This window comes from Ammospiza caudacuta, chromosome 30, assembly GCF_027887145.1.
Source record: "Ammospiza caudacuta isolate bAmmCau1 chromosome 30, bAmmCau1.pri, whole genome shotgun sequence".
Taxonomy (NCBI): Eukaryota; Metazoa; Chordata; class Aves; order Passeriformes; family Passerellidae; genus Ammospiza; species Ammospiza caudacuta.
The window spans coordinates 3,155,625-3,166,664 of NC_080622.1; the positions used below are offsets into that span (position 1 = coordinate 3,155,625).

An 11,040-nucleotide genomic window follows, 5' to 3' on the forward strand; every position below is an offset into this window, starting at 1 on the left:
CATGGGGAGCTGGGTTGGCTGTGGGGTCACAGGGCTATGGGGTCACGGGGCTTTGGGATTGCAGGGCTGTGGGGTCACAGGGCTGTGAGGCCACAGAGTTGTGGGGTCTCAGCGCTGTGGGGTCATGGGGCTGTGAGACTGCAGATCTGTGGGGTCTTAGGGCTGTGGGGTCATTGGGTTGTGGGGTCTCAGGGCTGTGGGGTCATGGGGCTGTGGTGCTGCAGGGTTGTAGGGTAGCAGGGCTGTGGGGTGGCAGGGCTGTGGGTTTTCAGGGCTGTGGGGTCTCAGAGCTATGGGATAGCAGGGCTGTGGGGCGGCAGGGCTGTGGGGGAAGCAGGCAGTGGGGTCTCAGGGCTGTGGGATCTCAGGGCTGTGGGGTCTCAGGGCTATGGGGTCTCAGGGCTGTGTATTTGCAGGGCTATGGGGTAGCAGGGCTGTGGGGTCTGAGGGCTATGGGATCACAGAGCTATGGGGTAGCAGGGCTGTGGTGCTGGGCTGGCCTTGGGCCCGTGAGAGCAGGCTGTCCAGCAGCACGTGTCCAGAGGCGTGCACGGCACCAGGGCCATGGGGCCGGGCTGTCCTTTGGGCCGTGGCCAGCAGGTGCCAACCGTGCCCAGCCCGGGCAGTGCTGACGTGTCAGGTCCTGCCCGTGCTCTGCCTGGCCACGTGGTCACTGCCACCCCATCACAGGGGGCTCCTGGAGAGGACAGCTCTCCACTGGGCCCAGAATAAACTTCAGCACTGCTGGGGAGTCCCATGGGCAGCCAGAACAGCCTGGGGGGCTGCTGGGTGCTGAGGCACCTTCTCAGATGGGTATTGGAGCTGGACCCCCTCACCTGGGTGCTCTGCATGGCAGGTGGAGGGGCCACGGGTGGGTGGGTGCCTGTCCCTGGAGCTCGAAGGGGACGGGGCCAAAGGGCTGAGCTCTCTGTGAACAGGCAACTCTTTGTAGGGCCCAGCCCTTCAAATCAGGGCCCTGTTCTGATCCCTGGGGCCCTGCCCAGGCCTGGGGGGGCTGAGGGGGGAAGCAGCAGTGCCAGGCACACCCCATCCCCTTTGGGGCTCTGTGCTAAGCACACAGCCCCATATCCAGCTGGCAGAATGGATCTGGGGGTGGGGGGTGCTCCACTGTGCCAGACACCCATCAATGCACCCCCCAGCAGTCTCGGGGAGCCCCCTGTGCTCCAGAGACCCCTTGGCTGCACCCCAGCCCAGCTCTGATAGCTGCCAGCACGTGCCAGGCTTCCTGGGCACCTGGCACAGCCACGGGCCCCACCCAGAGCCCACATTCTGTGGCCGAGGGCTCCATCAGCTGCCCAGTGCTGCTCCTGGGGCTGCTCCCAGCCAGCCAAGCTCTGGCCCCGTGCCTGCCACCACACGGGCTTTTCTTTGGGCAAGGGTTGCTTTCCTTGTTTTTCTGCCTTTTCAGCCGTTGCCAAAACACTCCCAGTGCCCAGGAACGGGGCCCAGCTCAAACTGGAGCTGCCAGGGGGCCGCCAGGGATGGCTGCTCCCAAGGTTTGTGCCCTGCTGCTGCCACGCAGTCTCTTCTTGCAGCATCCCCAGAGCCTTTTCGGGGCTCAGTGAGGGTTTGGAAGAGCCTGGCTCACAGGGGAGGGGAGCAGGACACGCTGCAGGCAGCCAGGGACACACGTGCAGCTGAACATTCCGCCTGTGCAGCCACGGGGAAAGCGGGCATGTCAAACCAGACACGGTAAACCGTGAGCAGAAACTGCCAGGAGGGGTGAGAGGGACGGGGTCTGGCAGGATGGGTGACATCCAGAGGGGGTGACACGGTGACATCCCCAGCAGCAAGCCCAGCATTGCCTGGAACGGCAAACAAGAGCCACCACCCAAGCCCAGGCCACACCTCGGCGGGCGCCAGCCCTGTCCCAGAGAAGCCCCCCTGGCACACGGCTGCCCCCCATCCTTTTATTTGAACCGTGATAAATACACCCCAGCCCAGGAGCTGCCACCCCGCCGAGCCAAGCCCGGCACCAACACCCCGCAAACAGAGATATTTATATAAAATAACACCACAAAAAGAGCCGTTGAATCGCAGCGGGAGCCCGAGCCCCGTCCTCCTGGCACGGAGCAGGGTTGCAAAGCCAAGCGAGTGCGGGGACCGTGGGCTGTGTGCGGGATCTTCCCTCCCTCTCCCATCTCCGCTCGTGCAGTTCTGTCATGTGCGCGAATCCGGCTGCTCCAGAACCGTCCGGCTCCCGCTGCCCACGGCCGAGCAGCACCGGGGGATGCGCCCGGGGCCGGTGCTGCCCTCCCGGGAGCGGGGGGCGGCTCTCTGGGGCTGCCCCCTCCCCTCGGCAGCCGCGCTCCTTCCAGCCAGCCCTTCACAGGTTGTCGGAGCCGGCGGCGGGGTTGGTGTAGGTGAAGGTGCCGGACCTCGTGGTGCTGCCGCCGGCCACCTTCGGGGCAGGAAAGGTGAGAGGAATGTCAGGGCCGGGCGGAGCCCCCATCCTAGGGCAGCACAGAAAGACCTGCACCCTCTCCATGCCAACTGTGGGCAAGCAAAAATCGCATTCTCCCATTGTGGTGGGCACAGGAAGATCTGCACCCTCTCCATGCCAACTGTGGGCAAGCAAAAATCGCATTCTCCCACTGTGGTGGGCACAGGAACATCTGCACCCTCTCCACGGCCACTATGGACAAGCAAAAATTGCATCCTCCCATTGTGGTGGGCACAGGAAGATCTGCACCCTCTCCATGCCCACTATGGGCAACTAAGAATTGCATCCTCCCACTGTGGTGGGCACAGAAAGATCTGCACCCTCTCCACAGCCAGTGGGCAACTAAAAATCACATCCTCCCATCGAAGTGGGCACAGGAAGATCTGCACCCTCTCCATGCCCACTATGGGCAACCAAAAATCACTTCCTTCCATTGTGGTGGGCACAGGAAGACCTGCACCCTCTTCACGGCCACTATGGAACACTAAAAATCTCATTCTCCACCATGGTGGGCACAGGAAGATCTGCACCCTCTCCATGCCCATTATGGACAAGCAAAATTTACATCCTCCCTTTGTGGTGGGCACAGGAAGACCTGCAGCCTCTTCATGCCCACTATGGGCAAGCAAAAATCGCATCCTCCCACCATGGTGGACTGCTGCCCCTATCCATGAGCACTGTGGGCACCCTGAGCCCCCATCCATGAGCACTGTGGGCACTCTGGGCCCCCATCCATGGGCACTGTGGGCACTCTGGCCCCCAGGGACACCCCGGGCCCCCATCCATGGGCACTGTGGGCACCCCGGGCCCCCATCCATGGGCACTGCGGGCACCCTGGGCCCCCATCCATGGGCACTGCGGGCACCCTGGGCCCCCAACCATGGGCACTGTGGGCACCCCGGGCCCCCATCCATGGGCGCTGTGGGCACCCCGGGCCCCCAACCATGGGCACTGTGGGCACCCCGGGCCCCCAGGGACATCCCGGGCCGCTGCTCCCCGTGCGCAGGAGGAGCCGCGGCGGCCCCGGCCGTGTTCCCGCACGATAAGCCGGCCCGGCGAGTGCGAGGGTAAATATTTACCCAGGCCCCTGGTATTTGCTCAGGGTGAGCTGCTCTCAGCGAGCCGGAGCAGCTGGACACGGCCCCGCCTGGGGGGAACACAGGGCGGCCCCCCGTGCCCAGCATCGCCTGGCAGAGCCCTCTGTGGCTCCCGGAGGCACAGCACCAGCTCCGGCTGCAGTTTGGGAGCTGCCGGTGCGGGATGAGGGATGCTGGCTGCGGGAATCACCTCCTCAGCAACGCCTCCATCAGCTCTGCAGTGCCCCAGCGCTGCTCCCACCCACGGCAGAGCTGAGGGACGCAGCAGGGCAGGAGAAGGGCCAGGGTGGGCAGGCAGCAAGACCCCCGATGCCGGGCACGGGGAGAGGCTGCCCAAGGTCGGGGGAGCTCCCCGGAGCCGGGCCGGGTCTGCCCGCGCTGGTTGCTGCTCCAGCCAGGCGTGAATGTTACACTCACCTCCCGGCAGGGCTGGTGAGGGACGAGCTCCCTGCGCAGCGTCCCTGCCCCACCATCCCCGTCCCTGCCATCTCCGTCCCTGCCCTGCCATCCCCGTCCCTGCCCTGCCATCCCCATCCCTGCCCTGCCATCCCTGTCCCTGCCCTGCCATCCCCGTCCCTGCCCTGCCATCCCCATCCCTGCCCTGCCATCTCTGCCCCTGCCCTGCCATCTCTGTCCCTCCCCTGCCATCCCCGTCCCTGCCATCCCTGTCCCTGCCCTGCCATCTCTGCCCCTGCCATCTCTGCCCCTGCCCTGCCATCCCTTTCCCTGCCCTGCCATCCCTTTCCCTGCCCTGCCATCCCTGTCCCTGCCCTGCCATCTCTGCCCCTGCCATCTCTGTCCCTGCCCTGCCATCCCCATCCCTGCCATCTACATCCCTGCCCTGCCATCCCCGTCCTTGCCCTGCCATGTCTGCCCCTGCCATCTCTGCCCCTGCCATCTCCGTCCCTGCTCTGCCATCTCCATCCCTGCCATCTCCATCCCTGCCATCTCTGCCCCTGCCCTGCCTTCCTCATCCCTGACATCTTCATCCCTGCCCTGCCATCCCCGTTCCTGCCATCTCTGTCCCTGCCATTCCCGTCCCTGCCCTGCCATCCCCATTCCTGCCATCTCTGTCCCTGCCCTGCCATCTCTGTCCCTGCCCCACTATCTCCATCCCTGCCCCACCATCTCCATCCCTGCCATCCCCATCCCTGCCATCTCCGTCCCTGCCCTGCCATCACCTCCCACTAACCCAGGGATCCCAGCCATGCACCCAGGGATTCACCCCTGCTCCCTGGGAGCCCCCAGGTGTGGGCCCCTGGCTCTCACCTGGCTGTAGGGGTTGGGTTTGCTGTTGGGGGACACGTAGCGCCCGTGGCTCTGGTACTGCAGGTACTCAGCCATGGGGTGGTAGGAATCCTTCTGGCTGAGCAGGTCCAGCTTCCCTCGGCTCTTGCGGCGGCAGGTGCAGGTGGACTTGGGGAGAGAGAGGGGTCAGAGCTTGGCTGGTGTGGGGACAGGGACAGCGTGCAGGTGAGGGGTGAGGATGGGGCCTCACCATCAGGAGGAGGCAGGTAAAGATGGTGAAGAGCAGCAGGATGCTGACCAGGACCAACAGAGCGATGGCCCAGTCCGGGATCATGGGCGCTGGAGCTGGGGATATCACTGCTGCAGAACCTGAAAGGAGCAGAGCTGTGTGTGCACCACAGGCAGAGCTGGGATAGAGCCCTGAGAGGTCCCTGGGACAGGACACAGGGTCTGAGCCCTGCTGAGAGGGATCCTGCCTGACACAGGCACTGGGAATGTGCCCCACCCTCTGCAAGCCCCAAGCCCATCACAGCACCAAGCAAGCCCCCGCCTCAACCAGGACAGGGCAATGCTTCTGGAGCCCCCCAAGCTTCCCCCAGGCTCCATCCCCGTCCCTCCCCAGGTTCTCACTCTGGATGCTGTCCAGCTGCAGGCCCATGATGAAGCCATTCTGATCCAGGCTCTTCCTCAGGCGCTGCTCAGCAGCGTCGGCAGTGACGGCATCGCTTCCATTTCCAAACACGAGGGTGGACTGGACCTGCACGGAGCCTTGGCTGCATGGCAGGAGACATCAGCACCCGGACTGCCCCCTGAGGGGGTACAAACCAGGGGGATACACTGCAGGACACCTCAGTGGCGCCGCTGCTGCTCACCTGTACTGCAGCTCACTGCACCCGGTGTAGGTCTGCGTGCCCATGCAGCCCAGGCAGCCAAAGACGTGTTGGAACTGGAAGGAAGCATTGAGGTCATGGCCACCTCCCCAAGACACAGACACAGACACCCCACTTTCCTGTCTCCATGCAGAACTGGCAGAATGGATGCTTCCATGGAAAGCCCCAAATTGAGGGGGGTCCTTCCCAGCACAACCTCTGCCCCAAATTGAGGGGGGTCCTTCCCAGCACAGCCTCTGCCCCAAATTGAGGGGAGTCCTTCCCAGCACAGCCCAGAGCCTCTGCTGATGGGGCTGGGACTCACCATGGTCAGGACAGTGCGGCTCAGGCTCCTGTAATCCTCTGATGCTGGGTCACGCAGGCTCTCGTTGAAGCTCCTGTTGATGATACGGAAGGACAGTGGGACACGGACGAGCAGCTGGGCAGGACCAGGCAGCTGGGCTGAGGTTTTGCTGGGGTTGGGACCACCCTGGGTGGGAGCTGTGCTGCTCTCAGACGTTATCTGGGTGGGGAAGACCTGAGCACTGGTGCTCCCGTTGCCTTTGGTGCTGCCGTGCGTGGTGGTGGGAGCGACAGAGCTGCCGTTGGTGCCAAGGTGGGGTGCCCAGCTGCTGCTGTTTGAGGTGGCATTGGCACGGGGGATGGCTGGGCTGCTGGGGACAGGCACCACAGTGCCATTGGATGTGGCATTGCTGGTGGAGTGGTTGCCAAACTGGAAGTTCGTGGTGTTTTTGCCAGGAGACGCAGTGGCGTAGGGGAAGACAGGGGTTTGGGGCCGGCTGGCCCGTGTGCTTTTGGGGAATATATTTGGCAGCCAGGTGCTGGCGGTGCTTTCCGTGGTCATCTCCACGGTGGTCGTTTCGGTGGTTTCCATCTCCATGGTTGTCTCGGTGGTCATGGCACGGGTACCTGGAGGAAACCCCTGGAGTCAACGCCTGCAGCTCAGTCAGGGAAGGTTTCACCCAAAACACCTCGTCAGCTGGGCACTGTGGGCAGCACCACAACCCCCAGCACCCACAAGGCAAACAAGACCTTCAGCAACACCCCAAGATCGGGCACTTGTGGCACCACCAAGGGTCCAGGTGCAGCTGGCTGGGCACTGACACCAGCGCCATGCCCAGCCCTGCAAACCCTGGCATGCCACCCAACAAAGCCCCCCTTGCTGTGGGTGACAGGCTGGGTGCCCTCGTGCCCTCCAGACCTGCCTGGCCTGGCTGGGGGCCAGCACAGGCAGCTCTCAGGCAGGTTCCCAGCGGGGTCTGGGTGCTCAGCGGGACACACCTGCATTCCAGCCCGCCAGCCCCGGGCACAGCCTGCTCCAGCTGGTCCCGGCACAGCCCAGCCCTTGGCCCAGCTGTGGACACGGCAGAGGGGCCGTGCCCTGAGCCCCCAGGTACCAACACACCTGGGCACAACCAGCCCCGGGGTGCTGCACCCCAGAGCCAGAACAGGGTGCCAGGATGCCACTGGTTCCAGCATCCCCCAGTCCCCACTTTGACAGGGATCCCGCTCTGCTCCCCCTGCCCCTCACGTGTGCCCAGCCCCTCACCTGTGCCCAGCAGCAGCAGCAGCAGAAGGACAGGGAACGCCATGGGGCTCGTCCAGGGGGTGCCGGCGCCTCTCGGGGCTCGGCAGCGGCTGCTCTCCCGTTAGCCGGTGGCACACTCCTCACTCCAGGGATCCGGAACTGGCGGCTCGGCAGCGGCCTGAGCTTTATAGAGCACCTGGAGCAGGTGGGGAGGCCCCGCCCCGCCGCCGGCTCCAGGCAGGGGGGGTCGTTCTGCCCCGCTTGGCACAGGGGTGCCACGGCGCCCAGGGGGTACCCACAGCATCAGCCCCCCAGGTTGGGTCCTTCACGCTTCCCTGGCTCTGGAGACGCCACTGGCAGCGTCCCCGTGCCTCGGGTGGGCACAGCCCCGGTGGGCACAGGACGGGACAGCAGCCGGGCATCCTGGTGCAGGGGTGGAGCAGCATCTGCCAGGCTGCCCACGCTGAGCTACCGACCCGGTGGGGGGCACGGGGGGCACAGGGAGCCCCCCAGCCCCTGGCGCAGGGAGGGGCCTCATCCTCCGGCTCAGCCCAGGGTTAATCATTAGCGGCTGGTCATCGCCTCGCCCTACACTCAAATAAGCAGCGGTGACCCCCCCGAAACGATTACGCAGGTACAGCCCAGGGCCCCACCACATCCCAGCGCCTCCCTGTAAGCTCCCTCCAAGTGCCAGGGCCCCCCCAGCAGGCACAAACCCCCATCCCCAGCCAGGACACGGGGGATGCCAGGTGCCAGTGCCCCACCCCAGAGGTAACGGGCACCGCCCGTGCCTGGGCGCAGGTGACATGTGCTCCTGGCACGGATGGGCATCAAAAGCTACTGGTCCCACTGTGCAGAAATTCCTGATCCCTGGGAGAGCCCCAGTGTCTCAGCAAGGTGCTGATTCCTGTGAGGGTCCCAGTTCCTGGGGAGGTCGTGGTTGGGATCCCCACATTTGGCTCCTGGCCAGCCTCGTGTGCGGCCAAAGTGCCACCCCAGCCATGCCAAAGGGTTCTGAGGTGGTGCTGAGAAGGGGAGCAGGGAGGGGGGACCCTGCATGCTGCAGTGATTGAGGGCAAGGGATGGATGTGCAGGTTGAGTGGGACACAGCACCACTCTGCTCTCCCCACAGCACTCTGCTCCCCCCACACCACTCTGCTCCCCCCACAGCACCACTCTGCTCCCCCCACAGCACCACTCTGCTCCCCCCACACTCTGTTCCCCCACAGCACTCTGCTCCCCCCACAGCACCACTCTGCTCCCTCCACAGCACTCTGCTCCCCCCACAGCACCACTCTGCTCCCCCCACACTCTGTTCCCCCACAGCACTCTGCTCTCCCCACAGCACCACTCTGCTCTCCCCACAGCACTCTGCTCCCCCCACAGCAGCCACAGCCTGGGCAAGCCAGGCCACGTGCAGGCAGCTGCAGGCAGGATGCAGGCAGCACCTCTGGGCAAACATTTCCTTCCCAAAAGGCCTCACCACGGGAAAGGCTCTCCCCGTGCAGTGATGCTGACCCTGCTGCCCTCTGCTCCAGCCCTAATCCCCCTCCCCACGCAGCTCTGGGGGTTTTCCCCTGAGCCAGCCATCCCCCCAGAGTGAGGGGCGCAGTTTTCCTCCTGCAGACCCCACAGAGGACACACTGTGTGTGGGGCTGAGGGGCAAGAAGGGGTCCCAGCAACTGCTCTCACCCACCAGCCCTGGGAGCAGGGGCCATTAGCCCACCCTGACCATGCCCAGTGGGTTTCATGTGCCCACCTTGTCCATGCCCAGTGGGTTCCATGTGCCCACCTTGTCCATGCCCAGTGGGTCTGTGTGTCCACCTTGTCTAGTGGGTCTGTATGTCCACCCTGCCAATGACCAGTGGGTTCCATGTGTCCACCCTGTCTGCCCAGTCAGTCCCACGTGTCCACCCAATCCATGCCCAGTGGGTTCCATGCGCCCACCCTGCCCATGTCTGGTGGGTCCTGTGTGCCCACAACCCCACGGGCTCCATGTGTTCACCCTGTCTGTGTCTTAGGGGTTCTATCTGCCCAACCCCACCCTGCCCAATGGATTCTGCGTGCCCAACCTCACCATGTCCAGTGGGTCACAGGTGCCCACGCCCACCCAGTCTGGTGGGCCCTATGTATCCACCCTGTCCATGCCCTGTATTCCCTGTGTCCAGCCTGTCCGTGCCCGGTGGATCCCGTGTGTCCGGGTCCAGTGTGTCTGTGTGTCCATGCCTGGTGTGTCCGTGTGTCTGGGTCTGGTGTGTCCGTGTGTCCGTGTGTCCGTACCCGGTGTGTCCGTGTGTCCGTGCCCGGTGTGTCCATGCCCGGTGGATCCCGTGTGTCCGGGTCCGGTGTGTCCGTGTGTCCATGCCCGGTGTGTCCATGCCCGGTGTGTCCGTGTGTCTGGGTCTGGTGTGTCCGTGTGTCCGTGTGTCCATACCCGGTGTGTCCGTGTGTCTGGGTCTGGTGTGTCCGTGTGTCCGTGTGTCCATACCCGGTGTGTCCGTGTGTCCGTACCCAGTGTGTCCGTGTGTCCGTGCCCGGTGTGTCCGTGTGTCCGTGTCTGGTGTGTCCGTGTGTCCGTGCCCGGTGTGTCCGTGTGTCCGTGTGTCCGTACCCGGTGTGTCCGTGTGTCCATGCCCGGTATGTCCGTGTGTCCGTGTGTCCATGCCCGGTGTGTCCGTGTGTCCGTACCCGGTGTATCCGTGTGTCCGTGCCCGGTGTGTCCGTGTGTCCGTGTGTCCATGCCCGGTGTGTCCGTGTGTCCGTGTCCGGTGGTCCCGACTCTCCCCGTCCCCACCCCGGGCCGGTGGCCCCGAACCTGCGGCGCCCCCTGGCGGACACAGCCCCGCATGACGCTCCCGCCGCGCACCGGGACCAGAACCGGGACCGGGACCGGGAGGGGAAAGGTTACTCTACTAGAGTGAAACCGGGAGCGAGACAGGGACTGGGACTGGAGCGAGAGCGGAACCGCTGCTGGGAACAGACCGGGAGCGGCATCGGGAGTCGAGTGCAGTAATGCAGAACGGGAGTGAGACCGATACTGGAGCGAAACGGGAGCGGAACTAGGAAAGGGAGCAGGAGATAGAGCAGGAGCGGAGAGTTACCGCACCGGGAATGGAACCGGGAACGGTACCGGACCGGGATCGGAGAGGGAGCAGAAGAAGGACCGGAACAGGAACGGGAACCGCGGCGCCCCTCGCAGCTCGGGGGCGCGGGAGGAGGCGCTCAGCAGCCAGCGGTGATTTCACCTGTCCCGGTACTCCCGGGGAGAGCCAGCTGCGCTCCCGCCGCGGCCCCGGTCCCATCCCCAACACCGGAGGGCAACCCCGCGTTGCCCTTTTAAGAGGGGCCCGGTGCCGCCGCGCCCATTGTCGCCGCCGCCGCCGCCGCGGGGCGGGGGGGCCGGGCCGGTGCCGGGGCGGGCGGGATGGGGGGGGTGGGGGCACATTCCGCCGCGTTGCCGGGACAGCCGTCGCCGTGGCGACCGGTCCCTGCCGCCGAGCCGCGGTGCGCGCCGCGCAGTTCCCACGGAGCGGCCCGGGCGGCGGCGGCGGCGGCTCCGCTCCCTCCGGGGCGGCGGGAGGGCCGGGATGCGGTGCAGTGTTGTGCTCTCGCCCACCAATATTGCACTCGTCCCGGCCTCCCGCCGCCGCGGGCTGCGCCGGTGGGACCGGCCGGGCGCTGACGCAACCCCGCGACCACCGGGAGGACGGCGCGGGACGGAACCGAGAGCACGGGGCGGGGGGGACCCGTGGGAACCCCCAAAGGAGCGGGCGCGCAGGGTAGAAAACACTCAAAACTTTATGGCCAGGCGTG

At 65.4% G+C, this 11,040-nt stretch overlaps 1 protein-coding gene across 1 annotated transcript; it reads right to left on the bottom strand.

Moving 5' to 3' along the window:
* Nucleotides 1-1,928: 1,928 nt before the first annotated feature.
* On the bottom strand, nucleotides 1,929-7,377 carry MUC1 (mucin 1, cell surface associated). The gene is made up of 7 exons (XM_058821783.1): nucleotides 7,249-7,377; nucleotides 6,004-6,608; nucleotides 5,682-5,755; nucleotides 5,440-5,582; nucleotides 5,060-5,178; nucleotides 4,831-4,977; nucleotides 1,929-2,422 (listed from the first exon to the last, which is right to left on the bottom strand). Exons 1-7 carry the CDS (start codon nucleotides 7,289-7,291, stop codon nucleotides 2,348-2,350), a joined length of 1,206 nt encoding a protein of 401 aa, XP_058677766.1. The 5' UTR covers nucleotides 7,292-7,377; the 3' UTR covers nucleotides 1,929-2,347.
* Nucleotides 7,378-11,040: the final 3,663 nt, after the last annotated feature.

What these genes read in the sequence shown, in the direction of transcription:
- MUC1 (XM_058821783.1), bottom strand. Translation starts at nt 7,291, where the DNA reads ATGGCGTTCCCTGTCCTTCTGCTGCTGCTGCTGCTGGGCACAG. An exon ending in GCTGCTGCTGCTGGGCACAG is followed by an intron (nt 6,609 to 7,248) that starts GTGAGGGGCTGG and finishes GGTTTCCTCCAG; the next exon opens with GTACCCGTGCCATGACCACC. An exon ending in TTACCTGCCTCCTCCTGATG is followed by an intron (nt 4,978 to 5,059) that starts GTGAGGCCCCAT and finishes TCTCTCCCCAAG; the next exon opens with TCCACCTGCACCTGCCGCCG.